Genomic DNA, 23,162 nt, shown 5'->3' on the forward strand with positions numbered 1-23,162 from the left:
GCATGGGCTGAACCCTGGAAACCACTCCCCCTTTATCTGAGCCCCGGCATCTCTTCCTGCCCTGTTTTGTTACCTTTAGCTAGGGCTAAGCCCCAGCACCTCTCTCATCCCCCCTTTTAATACCTGATAAAAAAGTAAGTCCTGGGGCTGAGCCTGTTGTCTGAACCCCATCAGTTCTCCCCACCCCCTTTCCTTAATCCAACAGGAAAAAGGAAATAGGTGCAGGGGCTGAGCCCGGAAACTCATTACCCTGGTTCTTGAGCCCCGGGGGGGGCGGGGAGAAAAAGGTGCAGGGGCTGAGGCCGGTAATCTATAATCCCCATGTTCGAGCCCCTGGACCTCTCCCCCCATTTTTAAGAGAAAATAGGTGCAGGGGCTGAGCGCTGGCACCCGTCCAGGCTGCCCTTGTTGCTTGAGCCCCGGCACCTCTCCCGCCCCCTCGGAGAGGAAAAAGCTGAGCTCCCGCTAGGAAACGAGGCGTCCAGCACCCCGCTCGCGCGGTCCGCCCCGTCGCAGGCGGAGCTGCAGCGCGACAGCTGAGGCCGCTGCGGCCGGCCGCGTCTCTCGCTGTGCCCAAAGGTCCCGCGGGGCGGAGCGAGAGGCGGCGCCCCGGCAGAGGAGGCGGATCCGGGATCCGATCCGGGGGCGCTCCCTCGGGCGGGAGGGCCGGATCGCCTCCCTGCTGCGGGGATCGAGCCCGGACGGAGCATCCGTGATGGGTCCGGCGGGGCTGGAGCTGCTGTCGGGGGCCTGCCTGGTTTTCACCCTGGGCATGTTCGGGACTGGCCTGTGAGCACGTTTGGGGGGGGGAGATTTGTCGTGGGGAGGGGGCGAACCGCGCCAGGGCTTTGGGGAGGGGTTGGCTCAGAGATGTGGGGAGAGGGAGCAAGGAGGCTCTGCTGACCCCCTCCCTCCCCCCACAGCTCTCAGTCTCCGCCCCCAGCAAGAGATCACACATTAGAGGGGAGGGCGGTTTGCCCCACTTCACACAGCCCCCGTCGCGTGTGCACGTGTGAATGCGTTGTGGCTTGGAGGATCTCGTATATGGCTGGGAGGGGGCGGCAGCGGACCATTGACGAGACCACAGTTATAGGGGGCAGACCTATTGTTATTATTAAGAGGAAGCAGGTTGCTGTGGGCCAGGGCAAGAGTCAAGGTTGGGGGACGAGGTATATTGATAAGAAACTCATACCATACATTTAAAGCACATCTCCCCCCGCCCCCACACACACACCCTGAATCCTGGGAACTGTACTTTACTTCTCGCACAGCTGGGATTCCTAGCACCCATAACAAACTACAGTTCCCAGGATTCTTGGCTGGAGGGATGCTTTAAATGTGTGGGGTGTACACAGCTTCCGCTATGTGGCTTCTCTCCTCCCCCCCCTCTTCCTGGCTCAGCCCACACAGGAAGACACACCATGTGTGGGATGTAGTGTGGGGCACAGAAACAAGAGCTGTGTGTGTGTGTGTGTTTGTTTATTAGATTTATATCCCGCCCTTCCTCCCAGTAGGAAAACACTGAAAACGCTTTAAAACATCATAAAAGCAGACTTTAAAATATATTAAAACGTCTTTAAAAACATTTTTAAAAAAGCTTTGAAAACATCTTTTTTTAAAAAAACCCAACAGGTTTAAAAACATATTAAAAAGCAACTCCAACACAGATGCAGACAGTTATGGGGCACGTGGGAGCATACAGCGATGGGGGCAAGGCTAAGGCGTGAGAAGACCGCACACAGAGAGAGGGCCGGACGAGAGTTGAAGTATACTGTGGGGCAGAGCCTGGTCGGGGTGCAGTTTGTGGTCACGTCTGCGCCACGCATTTAAAGCAAGGGTTCCCAAACTGTGGCCCGTAGGCCACCAGTGGCCTGCGAGCTGCATTCAGGGGTCCATGCCATCTCTGCATTAAATATTCGTACTGATTTTTAACTGTAGTTTTGCTGCTTCTGTAATTCTTATATTGTGTTTTCTTGTATTACCGTACATTAAAACGCAACATAACAAACAAGGAGCTGGTTGTAAACAAATGTGGAGCTACAGGGTAGGGTCACTTTGTCGGCCCCAGTGACCAGAAGGTGTCCTGTGTGTCTTTTCTCCAGGTCTGACGTGAAACAGATGTTTAGGACCCAAAGTGTGGAAAACATCCAGTTCCTGCCCTTTCTCACCATGGATGTCAAGTATGTTCTCTGACTTGTTGCAGGGAGATCTGCTAGCGGGGCTAGTGTACGTCGGGGTTGAGGAACCAGTGGCCCTCCACTTCTTGCTGAACTGCAACTCCCATAATCCCCGATTGGCCATGCTAGTTGAGGCTGATGAGAGCCCCCAAACATTATTAAACCACAGCTCTCATAATCTCTGATTGGCCATGCTAGCTGGCTCTGATGTTAGTTGAAGCCAAGAACATTGCTAAACCACAACTCCCATAATCCTTGATTGGGCATGCTGGTTGAGGCTGGTGAGAGCTAGAGTCCAAGAACATTGTTAAACCACAGCTCCCATAATCCCTGATTGGCCATGCTGGCTGGGGTTGATGAGAATCTAAGAACATTGCTAAACCACAACTCCCATAATCCCTGATTGCACATGCTGGTGAGAGCTAGCGTCCAAGAACATTGTTAAACCACAACTCCCATAATCCCTGATTGGCCATGCTGGCTTGGGGCTGATGAGAGCCCAAGAACAGTGTTAAACCACAGCTCCCATCATGCCAGAACTTTGGGCCATGCTGGCTGGGGCTGATGACATTTGGAGTCCAGCAACAACTTAGAGTGCCACAGCTTCCTCAGTCCTGGCATACACAGATCTAATTGCACATAGTGGGCAGGACTGCATGAGTGCAAAGTTGTACCCTTGGGATGGGAGCTGTTGACCAGGGAGACAGAAGTTAGGTTACATAGTGGGCAAGCTGAATAGTCCCAAGGAGCCCAGTTGCCCCCCAGCTGGCAGTTGCGGACAAGGAAGGGGCTGGCTTGTGCAGCTGTGGCAAGCTGAGCCAGCTGGGGAGGACTAGCCTCAGAGGGAGGCAATGATAAATCCCCTCTGAATACAGCTTATTTATTTATTTATTATTTGATTTATATCCCGCCCTTCCTCCCAGCAGGAGAAACTCTAAAAACACTTTAAAACCGCTTACCATGAACACGCTGTTCATAGGGCAGCCATAAGTCAGGATCGACTTGAAGGCAGTCCATTTCCATTTTCAATTATGTGCCAGATTCTGCAGCCTGAAAATAAAGTAGGCAACAAGAATGTGAATTTTGCTATGGCTACATAATTTATTCTTGTCTTCTTTTTAAATGAATGCGTACTTTGTTGTGCTTTGCTACTCATGCAAGGCATTAAATCGCCCAGAGATACTCGTTATGATTATGATCATTTTCATTTGTTGCCTTCAGATTAAAACGGTAACAAGCACTACAGATCATAATAGGCTGCAATCCTAACCCCACTTACCTGTGAGTAAGCCCCATTGAATTCAAAAGGATTTACTTCTGAGTAGGCATGGCTTAGATTGCTCTGTGATTCTAAAAGTTACAGACAGCAACCCCACCTCCTTCCAACCAATTACACATGGTAATAGGAGGGGTGTTGCCCATACTTTTTCAAGCATACCTTTGTAGCCATAAGGGCTAGAATCTTGATGTTTTAAAAATGCAAGTGAGATTCTTGAGATTCTGGGATCTTGCACCTGGCAACTTGGGCCCCTACTCTTTGTACCACAAAGAAAGAGGGAAAATTCCCGAAATGCTGAAAGGAAATTTATTTCTTAGGGAAACCTAATGCGTTTCAGCCTCTAATAATATTGGGCCCTCGTCAAGGGATGAACTAGTCTGTAGAGATCTCTGATAGCAAAAATGCTTAAATCAATATTTTTTTTGTTTCCATACTCTTTGTAGTGATAAGTACTAGAGATCTGGCATTTTAAAAATGCAAGGCGAGGTTCTCAGGACACTGAGATCTTGCGCCCAGTAACTTGGGTCCATAGTCTTTCAAGCATACCTTTGTAAGGGCTAGAGACTTGATGTTTTAAAAAAGCAAGCTGAGATTCTCGGGATGTTGAGATCTTAGGCTGTGATTCTGCAGCCGGCTGAGCCCCGGATGTGCATGATTGTGACACGGCGGTTAGTGGAGTTCCAGTTCTTTTGGCATTCAATCACCTCTGGGGTACGTTCTGTGCTTGTTATGCTGTCTGATTTGGAATGGCAGGAAGAACTGTCCTCATTCAGGCACACGCACTATAACTTTCCCTTCTCTTTCCCCATCAGCAATTTGAGCTGGCTGAGTTATGGATTTCTGAAGGGGGACTGGACGCTCATCCTCATCAACGCTGTGGGCGCAACGCTTCAGACGCTCTACATTCTGGTGTACTTCTACTTCAGTCCGGAGAAGGTGGGTGGGGGACATGGCCTAAATCTCATGAATTAAGACCATAAGGAGAGCCCTGCTAGATCAGGCCAAAGGCTCACTTAGGCCAGCATCCTGTTTCCTGCAGCAGCCAATCAGATTCCTCCAGGATGCCCACAGGTAGGGCGCGAAGGCAAGAGCCCTCCTTAACTGTTACCTACATAACATGCATAAGATGAGCCTGGCTGCTGGATCAGGCCAGTGGCCATCTAGTCTAGCACCCTTTTCTCACAGTGGCCAACCCGATGCTTCTTCTGGGAAGCCCGCAAGCAGGACCTGAGCGCAAGAGCAACTCTCCCTGCTTGTGATTCTCAGCAATTGGGATTGAGAGGCACACTGCCGGCAACAGTGGAAGGAGAACATAGCCATTGTGGTAGTAGCCATTGATCGCCTTGTCCTCTAAAACCCCTTTTAAAACCATCCAGATTTTTATTTATTAAATAAATTAAATTAATAATAATAGTATTTAAAATGCATTAAATAAATAAATTAAACAAATAAATAAATTTTATTTATTAAATTAAATTGTGACATGTCTTTTTTATTAAATTAAGTAAAATTTCTCCCAAAGGGAGCCCAGAGCAGCGAACAGACGACAAAGAACTAAAAACGCCTTAAAAATGAAACATCACAATAACATCTTTAAAAACAATTCCAGTAAGTTGGTGACCATCACTTACTCTTCTGGGAGTAGATTTCATCGGTTATTGCTCTATGTGAAGAAATCCTTTCTTTTGCCTGTCCTGAATCTGCCATCATTTAGCTCAGTTGGATGACACCACAGTCTACAATTATGAGAGAGGGGGAAAATGTATGTATTTACAGGAATACCCCGCTATACGGACCTTCACTTAACGTACACTCACTTTTACGGACATACTCCATACTCCACCATGCCCCTGTTTATGTACGCTTGCTTCACACTTACAGACACTTAACGGTGCGTGGGGGTGGAAATAGACGCGATTGCGCCTCCGCTAATCAGCTGGGAGGCGCGATCAGCTGGGAGGCGCGGCAGCGCAGCAGCAGAGGCTTTAGCGCAGGGCTTTGAGGCTCCGCATGAAGGAGAGGTAAAAAAAGTTTTAAAAGGTAGCGCTTCACTTTAAGGACATTTTCGGTTTATGTATTCGCTCTGGTCCCATTGAGTATGTTAATGCGAGGTATTCCTGTATTTATTTATTAAATTTATATCCCATCCTTCCTCCCAGGAGGAGCCCAGAAGGGGCAAACAAAACTCTAAAAACACTCTCAAACATCTTAAAGACAAACTTTAAAATACATTGAAACAAAACATCTTTTTAAAAAAGCTTTTAAAAAAGCTTTAAAAACATCTTAAAAAGTAGTTCCAGCACAGACTCAGACTGGGATAAGGTCTCTACTTAAAAGGCTTCTTGAAAGAGGAAGGTCTTCAGTAGGCACCAAAAAGATAACAGAGACGGCACCTGTCTAATATTGAAGGGGAGGGAATTCCAGAGGGTCGGTGCCACCACACTAAAGGTCCATTTCCTATGTTGTGCAGAATGGACCTCCTGATCAGATGGTATCTGCAGGAGGCCCCCACCTGCACAGTGCAGTGATCGACTGGGCATATAAAGGATAAGACGATCTTTCAGGTATCCTGGTCCTAAGGTGCATAGGGCTTTGTACACCAAAACCAGCACCTTGAACTTGGCCCGGTAGCTAATGGGCAGCTTTTAGCCCCCCAAAGTATTCCTCTCAGGGCTGTTGCTTGGGCTCCTTGATCCTTTTGGGATCTGCATTTTCCAGCTCTGTGGTCTCCTTTTAGAGGAGTTGGGCCAATCGGAACTGTACGCCGCATTTAAATGTGGCTACACCATAGATCTACAGAAAACAGAGATGGAGAACTTGAGGCTCCCCTGATGTTGTGAGACTACAACTCCCATCATTCCTGACCATTGGCCATTCTGGCTGGGCCACATGTCCTGACAACATCTGGAGATGTTCCTTACTTCTACTCTAAAGGATGTCAGCCTTTACCCCTTTCTTGGAGCCCTGAGCCTTTTCTCCCTGACCTGCTAGCTTTTTACACATGGGAGGAGTTTTCTGCAATGCAATCCTTTCTCCTCCCCCCACCCCACCCCCGCCACTACCTTCTCAAGTGGTACAGTCCTAGGAAACCTGTGCCATGTGCCCTTTTAATGAGCATTTGAAGTTGCTGGCACACTCGGGATAACGACTACGCAGAGGCTGTTGACTCAAGAGGGTTGGTATCTTGAATCAACAACAGCCCATGTTTCAATGAGCGATAAATTTTCCAGGGTGTTCCAGCCCCACCTCTTGACTTACTATCTGTGGGTCATTTGCAGGGCACCGTGGAGAGACTTGGGGGGAGGCTTTGAATTTTACACACACACTCACACAAGGAACTCAGCAGTTAACAGTCTAGTGCCTTGCATGATGCTTATATTGAAAACTTGTGCATAGATATATATCCAGGCTAGATCAGAGCTTGGAAAAGTTACTTTTTTGAACTACAACTCCCATCAGCCCCAGCCAGCATGGCCACTGGATTGGACTGATGGGAGTTGTAGTTCAAAAAATTAACTTTTCCAAGCTCTGGGCTAGATATAATCCTCTTTGGGCCCACTGCCAGTCAGTTCTTTTTCCTGAGATGAAAGTGAAAAGCTTCTGCAAGATACCAGGCTGGGCATCTGAAGAGTGAGCTGTCCCTTCTTCGTCAGCCCACTGGATGGTAGAAACAGAGGCAGGAGAGAGAATGAGGAAACAAAGAGTGGCCCTGCCCATTTTGCCTTTGACTCAACCCTCTGCTGGCATGCGGCCCCCAGAGGGCAGAGAATGTGGCCCTCAACAGAACATAGATTCCCAATCTTACATATAAATCAGGGATGGGGAGCCTGTGGCCCTCCAGATGCTGTGGCCCTCCAGATGTTGTTGGGACTCCAGCTCCCATCATTACCAGTTGGCATGGCCAAAGCTGGGGGATGATCAGAACCGTAGTCCACCAACACCTGGACGGCCACAGATCTCCCACCTCTAGTATAAATAATAATGAGCGCCATCGATTCCAAATAACTGGATTCCATTTCTTTCTCCTCGCCTAGCATGCCGTGTTGTGGAGGACCATGGCTTTATTGGTGGTGCTGCTCCTTGGGTACGGCTACTTCAACCTTCTGGTCCCGGATTTTTCCACGCGCCTGAACCGTCTGGGACTCTTCTGCAGCCTCTTTACCATCACCATGTACCTCTCGCCGTTGGCTGACCTGGTATGTTGTATAAGAAGAGCCTGTGGCTGCTGGATCAGACTGGTTCAGCCCCTCTGGTTCAGCATCTTGTTCTCAGGGTGGCCAGCCAGACGTCCCAATGGGAAGCCCACAGGCAGGGCATGAACAAAAGCGCCCTCCCTCATACGGGACTCGTAAGAGCCTGGCTGCTGGATCAGGACAAAGGCCAATCAAGTTCAGTATCCTGTTCTCAGAGTGGTCAATCAGATTCCTCTTGGAAGCCTAGAGGCAGGGCACACGTGCAAGAGCCCTCCTTCCTCGTGGCTCATAAGACCATAACAAGAGCCCTCTTGCATCAGGCCAAAAGGCCACCTAGTCCAGGGCTGTGTCCTCACAGTGGCCAACTGGATGCCTCTTCTGGGAAGCCCGAGAGCAAGTGCAACAACATCTGTCCCCGTTTGTGATGCTCCTGGCTCCTTGCTTTTCAGGCTGAATCAGTTTTAATCGAGGCAATTTGAATCCCGCCGTTTAAAATCCCCGAGGGAGGGGAAAAGGGGCTGATTGAAAAATCGCTAATGGAAGTCAAGTTGCCCATCGGCATGTATTCCGCATACGTACATTTTCATTTCTGTTTTCCTTGGCAAGGTTCTGAGAGCTGTTTTTTGACCTTGGCCGCATTCATTTCACTGTTAATTCCACTTTAAACAGTCATGGCTTCCCCCAAAGGATCCTGGGAAGGGTAGCTGGGTAGCTGGGTGCTGAGAGGAGACTCCCTAATCCCCTCACAGAGCTACTGTTCCCTGAGTGGTTTAACAGTCCGTCCCTCTTCCCATTGGCTGCAAGGCCAATCGTTGGGTGATGAAAGCAGTTTCAGGGTAGCTCCAGGTACGTCCATCCAGACAAGCAAGAGGCATTATCAGAGTTCAGGGACATATTCTGGCCAGGCAAAAACACTAAAGGGGCATGCAAAGCAGGGCCAGGGAGGGGTGTGGCCTAGGAAGAGTCCCCGGGGCCAGGTAGAGAGAGTAGGAGGGCCGCATTTGGCTCCCCCCATCTGAGCTGACCACAAAAATATTTCCAGCCATACTGGAATGTTTTATTTGGAAGAGGTGGGATATCAAACTTTTTATATCTCCTAACTATCACCGAGCACTCAGGGAGAGCTACCCATTGCTAGCAAACTCTGAACATCTTGCTAGAGCCATCAGCAAGCCTCCTGTTGTAGCATTTGGCCAGCCTCCTAATTTACGCAGACTGCTAGTGAGCTGTACTGAAGCCACCTATCACCAATCCTGGGTCTCGTCACTCCAAACGCTGCACCACCTGTGTGTACCTCAGGGAGACAGCTCCTTGCAAAAGCACTAAGACGGGCAGCAGATATTACATCAAACAGAACATTGCCTGCAGGTCCTGCAATATAATTTATGTCATTGAATGCAAAAGACCTGGATGTCATACCCAATATGTAGGAAAAACTACAACTGACCTCTGCACATGCTTCAGAAACCACAAATCAGCAATCTTGACACAAAAAAAGTGGAGCAACCAGTTGCAAAGCATTTCAGTACTGAGGGCCACAGTCTGTTGGACTTTTCTGTAACAGCTATAGAGATGCCAACAGATCCAGCGGCACTGACTGAGAGGGAGAACTTTTGGGTATACTCTCTGGACACATTGGCACCACATGGCCTGAACCTGAAGGACAGAACCACCACTACTTAGCTTCTGCAAATGAAACCCCTCTGAGAATTCAATCCTCAAAGCTCTATAACTGCCACCTTGGTAACAGCATTTGTATGTTAGTAGTAATTTCAGCTTCCACCTTCATCAGCTGCTATCCATTATTAATGGAATCTGTGGTGCAGTGGTTAGACTATGACCTGGGAGACCAGGGTTCGAATCCCCACACAGCTATGAAGCTCACCGGGTGACCTTGGGCCAGTCACTGCCCCTCAGCCTTGGAGGAAGGCCATGGTAAACCCCCTCTGAATACCGCTTACCATGAAAACCCTATTCATAGGGTTGCCATAAGTCGGAATCGACTTGAAGGCCGTCCATTTCCATTTTTTATAAGGATCCGGAGCAAGCTTGGGTGAAGTTCCATTTGTTGCTTTTAAAACTCTCTCGATCTCTATTTACTAATTAAATTTATATCCTGCCCTTCCTTCCAAAGAGAGCCCAGGGCGGCAAACGACATTGATCAAACGCTAAAAACATCTTTAAAAAAACCCTTAAAAACAAAACATCTTAGAAACAATTACGATACGGATACTGGTGGGGATAAAGTATTGTCGCGCCAACTCCACTCTCAGAGCGATGCAAAACTTCTAGAGGTTCCTGTGCTGACCCAGGGTTCAGTTTCCTTGGAATGAAGGTCAGCGGGGACCGTTGGTGTCTTTAGGATATATGGTTTTATTTACGCATATGTACAACCTGAGCGTAAGATGGAAGGGATCTCAGCATTAACAGTCCAACAGATCTTGCTTCCCCTTTAGGTTTCATGGGGAGTCCCCAAAGCCGTAGCCTGGGGCTCAGCACAGAGAGCAGGCAAGCCTCTCTGTCTTTCCGGCTTCCAACTTCTCCCCTAGACTAACCCAAAATCTACCTCCTGCCCCAGCCAGCTTATTCCTATGGTGACACATTGCTCTCCTGGCCAGATCTTTTCACATGTTTATAGGGGTACTTGACAGACCCCTTAACCAAAGAAAGAAAGAACCTGGCCTGGTCGTTATACTGTAGAAGGTTTCTTCTACTGTAAATCCCAGCTTCTAGGGACTAGATTGAAGGCTGGGAGGGGACTCAGTTATCATCCAGACCAACTCCGCAATCCTACAACGGCATCTCCTTAAAGAGACAGTGCCTGTCTAACATTTAAGGGGAGGGAACTCCAAAGGGTTAGAAATAATTCTAAAAAATGAATAAAAGGCAAATTTATAACCAAACAAGCAGTTGCACTCAGAGCGTGTCATCCAGCTAGCCTGTCATTTCTGCTTCCCCTCCTGCCTTGCGTAACTCTCCGGTTTGGCCCCAATCCCAGCCTCGCCCTGCAAAACACCCAAGTAGGTTGCGATCCAAATCTTTTGCTCACTGCCTCTCATGTGCCGAAAGACACCTGTGTCTTTTCCAGCTGAGAGAGAGAGAGAGAGAGAGAGACAACTGATGGACCGGAATTTTCCGGAAGCAAGGCTTGCCAGCTGGCAGAGCACTTTCTATATGATTTTTTAAGATGAAAAGGAAACATCCTTGTTTGCGGAACAGAAGGAACATTTGCAATTCTGAGAAGTGGATAAAAAGTGTAGGTTGTGAAAAGCACACGCTGGACCAAATTTGCATGTAATGGTATAAACCAGAATTTGACGCGGGGGGGGGAAGGCTGATGGCCCCCGGGCCGAATGCGGCCCTCCAGGCTTCTCTGTCTGGCCCACAGGACTCTCCCCAGGCTACTGCTTTGTGACCTCCTTGAGAGCGTTTGCCTGGCTGGGATGTGTCGTTAAATGCCTCTTGCCTGCCAGAATGGAGGACGGAGAGGACAGTGAGTTTGTGTGTATGGATTTTGTGGGTCAGGAAAGTACCCTGTTGTACAAGGGTAAGAGTCACGCCTGTTACACAGGAAGCTGTGTTAGACTGAGTCAGACTCCACCCACCTCAGTCTGATCTGCTCTGATTAGGGATGGGATCCATTGGCTGGTGCCGGTTCGAAAGCATTCCATCGACCTAAGAGGCCGATGTCAATTCACGTTCGTTGTCTGCTATCCGCTGCTTTTTTCTGAACCGTTTTTTCCGCTCCCCCAAAACTACTGATATTAACATCAATGATTTTGAAAGGAAATATTGACAAAATGATTGTTCCTAATATATATGTATATTTCAGCAGTGGTTTTTTTAAAATTTGTTTTCGAAAAGAGCTGTGGAAAATCGCGACATAAAAATCCGATCCACAACTATAGTGAATCAGCGAGTTAGTGGGAAATTCAGTACCAAAAATCCGATCTGCAGCTATAGCGAATCAGCGAGTTAGTGGGAAATTTAGTACCAAAAATCTGATCCGCAACTATAGTGAATCAGCGAGTTAGTGGGAAATTTAGTACCAAAAGTCCGATCTGCAACTATAGCGAATCAGCGAGTTAGTGGGAAATTCAGTACCGAAAATCCGATCTGCAACTTTAGCGAATCAGCGAGTTAGTGGGAAATTCAGTACCAAAAATCTGATCCGCAACTTTAGCGAATCAGCGAGTTAGTGGGAAATTCAGTACCAAAAATCCGATCCGCAGCTATAGTGAATCAGCGAGTTAGTGGGAAATTTAGTACCAAAAATCCGATCCGCAACTATAGCGAATCAGCGAGTTAGTGGGAAATTTAGTACCAAAAATCCAATCTGCAACTATAGCGAATCAGAGAGTTAGTGGGAAATTTAGTACCAAAAATCCGATCTGCAACTATAGCGAATCAGCGAGTTAGTGGGAAATTTAGTACCAAAAATCCGATCTGCAACTATAGTGAATCAGCGAGTTAGTGGGAAATTCAGTACCAAAAATCCGATCTGCAACTATAGTGAATCAGCGAGTTAGTGGGAAATTCAGTACCAAAAATCCAATCTGCAGCTATAGCGAATCAGCGAGTTAGTGGGAAATTCAGTACCAAAAATCCGATCCGCAGCTATAGTGAATCAGCGAGTTAGTGGGAAATTTAGTACCAAATCTGAACTGGGTGGAGTTCAAGCACATCTGTAACTCCGACTGCCAGGGTTTTAGGCTGAGGTCTTTTCTCAGCTGTACCTGCAGGATCAGGCTATCCATGATGGATATGCCCTCCCTCCACTAGTCGGAGGCAGTATGTGCCTCTGAATGCTGGTTGCTGGAAACCCGCAGGAGGGGAGAGTTGCTGTTGCGCTCGGCTCCTGCTAGTGGGATTCCCGTTGGGGCATCTGGCTGGCCACTGTGAGAACAGGATACTAGACTAGATCAGTGGCGACTAGCCACAATGGCTATGCTCTCCCTCCACTGTCGGAAGCAGTATGCTTCTGAATACCAGTTGGGGATCACAGGTGTCCTGATGCGGCAGGCTTTTCCTGTGTTCGAACTGTCAGTTCTGATGTTGTGGCGCTTTAGGGAGAGTCACCGTTCCTTTTTAACACACACATCAAGCTCTGACCAGACAACTCTTTGCATCTTTGCAGGCCAAGATTGTGAAGAGCCAGTCAATGCAATGCCTCTCCTTCCCTCTCACTGTCACGACCTTCCTGGCTTCAGCGTCCTGGACCTTGTACGGGCTCCTCCTTCAGGATCTTTACATTGCGGTGAGCATCACTCCAGGCCAGCGCATGTGCATGTGTCCGAGTGTGTGTGTGTGTGGGGGGGCGTGCTTGTGGATGCAGACACACGAGTGCTTGATGGGCGATTGAGGCCCTGTCTCTGCCCTCCGATAAATCGTGCGCCATTGATTTTAATTAATTAAACCGAGAGGCCAGTACACCACCCTGGCTGGGTGGGCAGAGAACAGGTCATGCAGTTGGCGTTGGATTTACTGATAGGTTGTTCTCGCTGTTGCTTTCCCCGCTTCGCTGGCAGTCTCCTCTTTGCCCTTCACCCCACTCCGCCTCATGCCGTCCCCTCCTCCCTCCTTAGGAATTTTTTTTATTTTATTTAATATTTGATTTATATCCTGCCCTTCCTGCCAGCAGGAGCCCAGAGGGGGGGAAATTGGAAACTGGCTTATCCTCGGATCGTCTGCATGCAAAGCAGATGCTTTGCCACTGAGCTACAGGACACGGGAACTTGCCTTCTACCGAGCCAGACTGCTGGTCCATCTTATATAGTCTACACTGACTGGCAGCTGCTCTCCAGGGTTTCAGGCAGAGGGCATTCCCTGCCCTACCGGGAAATGCACCAGAAACCTTCCGTGTTCCTAAGGCAGGGGCTCTACCACTGAGCTATGGACTCCCCCTAGAAATAAAGTAAGATTCCAGTCCACATTGTTCAAAATACAGGGCTGGCTGAAACAGGAACATAGGAAGCTATGTGTACATAGCATGCATTCACCACTTAGATGTGCAGGTGATTAGGCGGTATGTAAATGCCTTCAATAAATTAATGAAGAAAATGAAAATACAATCGAAGCACATGGCTTCCCCCAAAGAATCCTGGGAACTGTAGTTTGTTATGGGTGCTGGGAACTGTAGCTCTGTCGGGAGTAAACTACAGTCCCTTGGATTCTTTTGGGGGAAGCCGTGTGTGTTAAATGTGCTTTAAGTGTATGGCGAGTACACAGCCCTTATACTGAGTGAGACCTTGTTCCATCTAGCTCAGTAGTGTCTACACTGACCGGCAGCGGTTCTCCAGGTTTTTCATGCAGGGAGTCTCTCCCAGCCCTACCTGCAGATGCCATTGGGGATTGAACTCAGGACCTTCTGCCTGCAAAGCTGACCGACATTCCTCTTCTCCCAGGTCCCCAATGTGCCGGGCATTGCCTCCAGCATCGTTCGTTTCTGGCTATTTTGGCGCTACCCTCCAGACCACGACAGAGCCTACAAACTGCTGCAGGCCTGAGGCCCAGGGGATGGGCTTAAGACTGCCTTGAGCAAGGGGAAAGCGTGCCAAGGCTTTGTGTGGATGCCGCGTCCGTGCGCATGATGCGCCTGCAAGAGCCCGGGGCCCAGCTGTTGGGATTGCGCAACTTGCCTCTGCAGTGGGAACAATCCGTCATTCATCTTGGGCGAATGGTACATTTGAAAACCACGGAGCCAGAGAGCCCCAACCCAACGCTCCCCCAAGGCAGGAAGACGACAAAAGGACCAACCCATGCTTTCTGCATTCTTTCCAAATGCTTAGGGTAAAACAGGGTTGGGGGAACCTGAGGCCCTCCAACTCTCATTAACCCCGACTATTGGCTGTGCTGGCTAGGGCTGATAGGAGTTCGAGTCTCAGAACATGTGGAGGGCCACAGATCCTCCGTCCCTGCTCTAGGCAAAGAAACGCGCCTTGGACTGGAGCGTTGCATAATGTCTACAGCAGGCGTGGGGAACCCGTGGCCCTCCAGATATTGCCGGACTGCACCACCCGTCATCCCTGACCATTGGCCATGCTGGCTGGGGCTGATGGGAGTTGGAGTCTAGCAACATCTGGAGGGCCACGGGCTCCCCATCCCTGCTTTACACCTCTGTAAGTGTATTTAATATGTGATCCCTGATAGGTTGGGACATGCATCTAGGACGGGTGGGGAACCTGCGGCCCTCTAGATATTGCTGGACTACACCTTCCATCATCCCTGACCATGGGCCATGCTGGCTGGGGCTGATGGGAGTTGGGAGTCCAGCAGCAGCTCGAGGATCCCTACAGGTTCTTCACCCTTGGGTAGAAGATGTAAGCGCAGAAATGCCTCCCCAAAAATGGAGTGACTGGGGAAATCTCCCAGACTTTTCTACTGTGAGAGGGGTGGTGATTGCCCCCTTTCTGTCTCTCCCCTCCAGTAGTGCCTTTTGACCAAGTTCTGTCTGTCTCCCAACCCACCCCACGGACCTCCTGCATTTTTCATATGATTATTCTAAGTGCCTTGCAATAAAGAGGACTGCTTTCCGGGACGAGAGCCTCCTTTTTTCTATATACAGGAACAGATGAAGCTGACGTGTACCGAGTCAGATCCTTGGCCCACCTAGCTCAGTGCTGTCAACACTGACTGGCAGCCGCTCTCCAGGGCTTCAGGCAGGGGGTCTCTCCCAGTCCTACTTGAAGACTCTGGGGGTTGGGCTGGGACCTTCTGCATGCAGAGCAGGTGCTCTGCCGCTGAGCTGCAGCCCTTCCTGAAACGCAGGTGTGATCCCTGGGGCTCACATACCTCTTCCCACAAGGCCTGAGGTTACAGGAAAGCGGCTGGCTTGGAGTGCGGAAATCGGGGACTTCCAAGAGCTCAAGTGGGACCTGCAACACAACGTTGCAGTGTGGGAATGCCCCTGATCAAGGCTACCAGCCATGCTCTTTTTAAGTGTACCCCATTCCATCCCCTGCAACAATCGATCACTGAGCATGCTCAGACCTCCGTGGGCTGTTTTGGTTACTGCCCACCCCCCATTCTTTCAGCACTCGAGGTTTTTTTGAGTGTCAACAAAGCTGGGGATTGTTCGGAGCTGTCTTACGCCTCCCTTTTGCGCGTGGGTGGCAGTGGAGGCGGGTGGCTTCGATACCAGTGGGGCAGTGAATCCGCTCCGGGTTTTAGTCCAGACTTTCAAGGCGTTAAGACATCACTGCTGGGGCAATGATGATGAGAGTTGCAGTCCAACAATATCTGGAGGGCACCAGCTCGAGGAAAGCTGCTTCACAGTGATCTCTGTCCGCGTCTTCTGGTATTGAGAGGTATACTGCCCTTGCACATGGAGGCTCTATTTAGCCAGGGGGAAATAGCTGTTAAAGTTAATCCCCACTGGTAGAGCTTGCTTCCGCAATTAGACCTGCCCTTTTCTGCACATTTTATCTAATCCTCTTTAAAAAATAAAAAAGTCCTAGCTTGCGGCCATCAACCTAATCTCTTACCAATAAAGTCCATTAAGTTACTTGTGCCTTTGAAAGGAAAAAAAAAATCACTCGTTTGTTTTTGCCAGCACTGAACCTTCCACTGATCACTGGGTGACCTCGAGTCGTTGCACGATAAGAGGAGGGATTCTGTCAGCTCTCTCTCTTCCGAGGACTCCGATTTTATTTTTTAAAAAACAAAACTGGTGTGGTGGAAGTGGGGAAGGGCGAGAATTTTGATTCAGTACACGTTTAAAGCCGAATTTATCACATTTGCATTTTCCAAAACAATACAAGAGCCCATCTGGAATCCCAGAACTGGGCCTTGTGGGTGCACAAAGTCCCAATTGTGCAGTGCCTCTGGTCACATGCAGAGTGCACTTGCCCCGCCACGGGATTAAGGAGCCAAGATTTCGAGGCCAGGCCTTGAGCCCGGCCTCCTAAAAATAAATTGAGCGCTGTACTGTAGGGAAATGGCGCCGCACCCTCCTGTCCTCGAAGCCACTGATATCTCCGGAAACCGGTCATTAGTTTGCTCCTGCTAATTATCCAGCTCCTCGCCTTGCCACGCCAGCTGCACAGGTGCTAATTAAAAAATCTAGAAAATCCTGGCTTTGGAACGAGGAGAGATCTGGCACGCCCAGGAGGACGGGGAGGTCCCAGTTCAGGGCAGAGGCTTGTCTGACACACAGGGCAGGCTGCTCTGGGCGATCGCAGCCTGAGGGATTGTGTTTGGGTGCCATGAAACAAGAAATGCAACCATGGAGAGCAGATAACCTTTAAGCAGAAAAATTGGATCCACTAGCATTTCCAGCTTTTGAGTCACACAGGATTCTTTTGCAGACTGGACTCCAAGAAAGAAAGAGGGTTGCATCCAGCATTCGTCAGACTCAGAGTAAACGCATTGAACTGAATGGGCATGACTTACTTAGCTTCCCTTGACGTCTGCCTGTCCTTAATGGTTTGAATTTGGTGGTATACTGCATCTGATCCTGGAGGTTCTATCACTATGATTTATAATAGTATTTCTAAACTGACAACTCATATATATATATAAATATATCTCACGGTGGTGTACAATAAAAGCATTATTTATGTGTTGAATTTATACCCCAACCTTCCTCCTGCAGGAGCCCAGGGTGGCAAACGTAAACAAAACAATTTAACAAGAAAAAGAAATGCTTATTAAAAACATTCTAAAACAGAGTTAAAATATAGTAAAACAGACTTTAAAATTTTCTAAGAGACAGCTTAAAAACATTCTTTCACCAGTGATACTCAGGTTGCCAGGAACAATCTTCTTCAGCCATCAAATGCCTGGGTAAACAGGAATGGAATTCCTCCAGAAAGTCAATAGTGAAGAAAACGGATTCACCTCGCTGGGGAGGGCATTCTACAAACAGGGGGCCACCACAGGAAAGGCCCTGTCACAAGTCAATGCCAACTGGGCAGGGTTCGGTGGCGGCACAAGGCCTTAAACCATTCACAGAATTACAAAACCATAAAATTGTGAAGACTGCCCATGGCCCCAGAACTCTGGTTCACCTCCATGGACTGGGGCCTGGCATAAGCCATGATGCATCCTGGGAAATATCTTCTTGGACTCCCCCCCCCCTTGCACTGACCTTCCTGTCTTGATTAAACGCTACGTGACATGAACATGTATGTCCCGGCTTAATTGCCGCAGAACAACCAGGCGATAACACGGACAAATGTCAAACATGGGTCCCTTCTGGTAGGCCTTGAGAAGTTGGCAAGAGTTCTTCGGTAGGCTAGAAGTGATTTCCCGCAATTATACGTTATTTATGGCAAGGGTTAGAGAATACATCAAGGGGTGTTTATCTGGAAGGCGTTCAGGCAGGCAGCGTTTGACTCCACATGTGTCTGGGAGCAGGGGACACGAGTCATAAAAACCGACCCATGACCCTCACCCTTTCCTGGGAAATTAAGGAGAACATTCTCCCCAGAGATCGGTCACCTTTCATCTGATGTCACCGAAGCCCCCTCCTTTGCCTACACAAGGCGGTGAGAGGTAAAAAGTGTACTTAAGGAGTTGGTTTTGAAACATGAAGAAGCCATCGTGACCCCCAAAATGCCTCTGCCTAGCTCAGATCGCAAAGGCAGGCTTGGAACCACATCAGGCATAAAGCACTCCACTTCTGCTTCTGGTCAAGAGCTCTTCCACGCTCCTGTATCCATCCAGCGGCAAGGAGTTGCTCAAATCCTGAACCAGGGGAGATACACTGTACAACCTCTCCGTTACCTTCTGTTCTTTCCTTTTCCTAGTGTAGGGACCGTTACGAATAAAAACATCAGAAGAGCCTGCTGGATCAGGCCACTGTCCCATCTAATCCAGCAACCTGTTATCACAGTGGCCAATCAGATACCTCCAGGAAGCCAACAGGCAGGGTGTGAAATCGATAGCCCTCCTTCACCCCTAAGTATCTAAGAAGAGCCTTGCAGTTGGATATTTCTTAACATTTCTAAATATTTGAATATTAGAAATATTTCTAAAGGCCCATGTAGTCCAGCAACCTGTTCTCACAGTGGCCAACCAATGGGAAGCCCGCAAGCAGGACCTGAGCGCATCAGCACTCTCCCCTCCTGTGGTTTCCTGCAACTGGTATTCGGAAGCAAACCGCTTCCAACTGTGGAGGCAGAGCATAGCTATTGGGGCTAGTAGCCATGGATATCCCCCATATATGTGTCTAATCCTCTTCTAAAGCTATCCAAGCTGGTAGCCGTCAGCTGCCACTGATCTGATTATTTTTTTTAAAAAAAGCCACCACCAGCCTCAATAGCTCTGTCATATTCTCCGAAATCTATTTATTGGTCCAGAGGGGGTGTCTTTCCACCAGCCAAGTCCGGTCGCACAGAGGGTCAGAACCTCAGTCCGCGGCGGGCGAGGTCGTCCCGGGCCTCTCGGATTTGCGCCTGCAGTTCCCGCGCTGCCTCCTCGCAGTCGTTGAAGGTGGCCAGGCGATACCCGACGGCGCCCAGCGAGTAGCAGCCAAACGCCACCAGCAGGTAGGTCGGCAGCGGCCACAGCACTTGGTACCAGGCCAGGGGCAGGAGATCAAGCCCTAAGAGGTCCAGAGTGAGAACTGCCCAGGCGGTGCCCAGGAAGGCCAGAGTCCAGAGCCACTGCAGGAGCTTGGTCATAGTGGTGCAGCTAGCTAAGCCTATGGAAGAAAACGGTCAGCGCTGTAAAGGAGGAGGTGGGGAACTTCACGCCCACGGGCCAAAGGTGGCCTTCCAGGGCTCTCTGCTGTCTGGCCCAGGCCACACACAGACTTTCTAGCCACATCCCCTGTCCCCAGGTCACACATCTCCCAAGTCTGGTTTTGCTCCCATCTAGAGTTTTTTTGGGCTGGCTGGAATGAGGCCTTGAACGTTAATCATACCTCTTGCTTGTCTGGATGGAGGATTAGGAAGGATTAGGATTAGGACCGGAAGCAAGTGTGGGTGCAAAATTAGCCAACAGTACATCAATAAAAAAATTATATTCATTGCTCCGCCCACTTTTGCCTCTGGCTGCGCCCAGCCAGCCAGCCAGCACTGGTGTGCGGCCCCCAGAATATTGCCTAGAAGAGAATGTGGCCCTCGGGCTGAAAATGTTTCCTTCTCTCTGCTTAAATGGAGCATAGGAAGTTGCTCCCATCAGCCCCAGTCAGCACTGGCCAATGGTCAGAGATTACGGGAGTTGGAGTCCGGCAACATCTGAAGGGCCACAAAGCCACCATCGCTGGTGCTGATGAAGCAGACTGACGCTGCACATCAGTACTGATGCAGGCTGTGGCACAGACAGGCCATATTAGATGCTGGGCTTAATGGTGCTACAGGAGCAGGGTGGGGCAGATCTTTAGATCAGTGCTGGGGAACATCTGTGTCACTCCAGATCTCGCTGGACTCCAGCTCCCAGCAGCCAGCATAGCCAATGGACAGAGATGATGATGGGAGTTGCAATCCATCGACGTTGGGGGCTACATGGCTCAGCAATACTATGTGCAAGAAGGATCTTGGAATTGTTGTTGATCACAAGCTGAATATCAGCCAACAGTACCATGTGGCTGCAAAAAAGGCAAATACTATTTTAGGCTACATTAATAGGACTGTAGCTTCCAAATTGCGTGAAGTACTAGTTCCCCTCTATTTGGCCCTGGTTAGGCCTCATCTTGAGTACTGTGTCTAGTTCTGGACACCACACTTTAAGAAGGATGCAGACAAACTAGAACAGGTTCAGAGGAGGGCAATGAGGATGATTAGTGGACTGGAAACAAAGCCCTATGAGGAGAGACTGAAAGAACCAGGCATTTTAGCCTTGAGAAGACTAAGGGGAGATATGATAGCACTCTTCAAGTACTTGAAAGTTTGCCACACAGAGGAGGGTGAGGATCTCTTCTCGATCGTCCCAGAGCACAGGACACAAAACAATGGGTTCAAGTTGCAGGAAGCCAGATTTTGACTGAACATCAGGAAAAACTTCCTAACTGTTAGAGTGGTATGACAACAGAACCAATGACCTAGGGAAGTGGTGGGCTCTCCAACACTGGAGAGTGTTCAAGAGGCAGCTTGGATTCCTGCACTGAGCAGGGGGTTGGGCTTTATGGCATTACAGGCCGCTTCCAACTCTACTCATCTTTGATTCTATGAACATGTGGAGGACCACAGATCCACCATCCCTGGGTTAGACAGTACATAGTCAGGGGTGCATTTGGGCAATTTAAGACTCCGGACTTAATGGTGTTACGGGGGGGACAGAGAGAGAGAGAGCGAGACCCCCAGTGCTGGGGAACATCTCTGGCCCTCCAGATGTTGCTGGACTCCCAACTCTCATTCTTCTCAGCAGTCAGCACGGCCAATGGTTAGGGGTGATGATGGGATGGTTGGAATTCAACATCTAGAGGGCGGCAGGTTCCCCAATCCCTGTGTTAAAGGCACAGGAGTCCTGCAAGAGAGGGCCGTTGGCAACCATGCTTTCCAGGGCACTTTAATAAAATGAATTGCAATAGCATCATTCCCCCCAATGCAATTCTCCCAGATTTCTGCCAGAACTGCCCATTCCCCCAGCCCCTGCCGCCCCCCTCTCCACCACTGTCAACGTCCTCCCCTAACCAGCCACCTACCTGGAATTTCCTGCCTGGTCCGCGGCTATGCTTAATTCCTGCTGTCCTTTTGCAGGCCTCCGAGTGTCGCGCGCGGATTACGTCACTGCGCCTCCCACCCAATCACCTTTGAACCCTACGTTACAGGCTGCGCGCCGCAGTGCACGCTGGGAGTGGTAGTTTATTTACCCTCGTTCCTGCTTCTAGTTGTTAATTCCCCTCCGACCCTGCAAAACTTCACAAACCCGCTGGGGCTTTATAGGCCCCTTCCCCCGGAGTGTCTTTTTTTCAGCTCTGGGGTGCCTGAAGGCAAATACTGAAGCGTGCCCCTGAGCATATGCAGAGTACTAACCAGTAGCGTAGTGGCAAATTCAGAAGTGCAGGGTCCCTTCATGATAGTCACAACCACAGGCTCTTTTAAAATCAAGCTATTTAAGATTATGAAATAATCTGGTCAGGCTTGAATGCGGCTTTTTGCTTATCTGTCACTGTCACTACTTGTCTGCCCTTTCTCACTGTCAGAGGTATTGCTTGAAATTACTGGATTCAGAGCCTGCACGTGTATCTCCTGCTGCTAACCAAACTGGCTGCCCATTTGCTACCGGGCCAAGTTCAAGGTTCTAGTTTTCGTGTACAAAGCCCTATATAGCTCGGGACCAGGATACCTGAAAGACTGTCTTACCCCTTATATACCCAGTCGATCGCTGCGCTCTGCAGGTGAGGGCCTCCTGCAGATACCATCTTATCAGGAGGTTTGTTCTGCACAATATAGGAAACAGACCTTTAGCGTGGCAGCGCCAACCCTGTGGAATTCCCTCCCTTTGAATAGTAGGCAGGCGCCATCTCTGCTATCTTTTCGGCGCCGTTTGAAGACTTTCCTCTTTCAACAAGCCTTTTAGGTTGACACCTATCCCAGTCTGCGTCCGTGTTAGAATTGCTTAATATGTTTTTTAATAATGTTTTTAACCCTTTTTTAAAGTTGTATTTTTAAAAAATGTTTTTAAAGCTGTTTTATTTTAATATATTTTAAGCGCTGTTTTAAAGTGTTTTTAGCGCTTGTTTGCTGCCCTGGGCTCCTGTTGGGAGGAAGGGCAAGATACAAATTAAATAATAAATAAATAAATAAATGTCAATGGAATGCTATCTTCAGGATTCACTGTCTCTTCTCCTGCAAAATGGTCACCCTCCAAAAGTTGGCTTTTTGAAGTAGGAACTAATAGGAACTCCTTTCAAGCTGATTGGCTCCAATCCAAATGACAAGGAAACAAGTTAAAAGACTCTTCTCAATGGCTAACACACTTCCCTTCCATGCTGGTCGGCTCATAGGACACTGGAAACACAAGGACCCTGGTGGGACCCTGCTCCCACAAAAGTAAGAAGTCTAAGACCCTCTGAGACCCTGGACAATTACACCACTGGTACTAACCTGTTGCAACCAGCTGGCACCGTTTTTGGACAGGAAGAATATCCCCTTGAAGGAAGGCTCAGGTAACTGTGTGTGCATTCTTGCTCATGTTAGAAATTAAAGACTGGCTCTGATGTGACCCTCTCCCCCCTTCAGAGCTTCACTTCATTAGATGTGAGTTGGCAGCACCTGATCATCTCACCCAAGGAAGGATGTTGTAGAATTGGGAGAAGATCCGAAAAAGGCAACCCAATGATCAAGGTGATGAAGAGATGCCCCCATGAGGAAAGGTTGCAGCATTTGGGGCTTTTTAGTTTAGAGAAAAAGCGAGTGAAAGGTGACATGGTAGAAGCATATAAAATGATGCATGGCATGGAGAAAGTGGACAGAGAAAAACGTGTCTCCCTCTCCCATAATACTTGAACTCGTGGGCATCCAATGAAGCAGAGATTCAGGACAGGGAAAAGAAAAGTAACTTCTTCATGCAACACATAGCTAAACTACGGTATTCGCTCCCACAAGAGGCTGTGACAGCCACCAA

General features: G+C 49.0%; 2 protein-coding genes across 4 annotated transcripts in view; one reads left to right on the plus strand and one right to left on the minus strand.

Annotated features, from left to right (window-relative positions):
- DPM3 (dolichyl-phosphate mannosyltransferase subunit 3, regulatory) overlaps window positions 1-21,426 on the minus strand; it is a 73,262-nt gene extending 51,836 nt beyond the window's left edge. The window contains exons 1-3 of one of the 3 annotated variants that reach the window (XR_009760097.1): window positions 21,238-21,422; window positions 5,088-5,192; window positions 3,137-3,227 (exon numbers count right to left, since the gene is read on the minus strand). Coding sequence is in view for 2 of the 3 variants with exons in the window: in XM_061606853.1 (XP_061462837.1) it covers window positions 18,992-19,273 (282 nt within the window). In the remaining variant the exon portion in view is untranslated. Of the gene's footprint in view, window positions 1-3,136; window positions 3,228-5,087; window positions 5,193-16,861; window positions 19,294-21,237 lie in introns of those variants that run through there. The other 2 variants (XM_061606852.1, XM_061606853.1) reach the window with 2 other exon arrangements.
- SLC50A1 (solute carrier family 50 member 1) lies at window positions 570-15,186 on the plus strand. The gene is made up of 6 exons (XM_061606850.1): window positions 570-789; window positions 2,103-2,180; window positions 4,269-4,392; window positions 7,491-7,652; window positions 12,787-12,906; window positions 14,054-15,186. The coding sequence occupies exons 1-6, from the start codon at window positions 716-718 to the stop codon at window positions 14,153-14,155; spliced, it is 660 nt and encodes a 219-aa protein (XP_061462834.1). The 5' UTR covers window positions 570-715; the 3' UTR covers window positions 14,156-15,186.
- Window positions 21,427-23,162: the final 1,736 nt, after the last annotated feature.

This window comes from Rhineura floridana, chromosome 22 (assembly GCF_030035675.1).
Source record: "Rhineura floridana isolate rRhiFlo1 chromosome 22, rRhiFlo1.hap2, whole genome shotgun sequence".
NCBI classification, from domain to species: domain Eukaryota; kingdom Metazoa; phylum Chordata; class Lepidosauria; order Squamata; family Rhineuridae; genus Rhineura; species Rhineura floridana.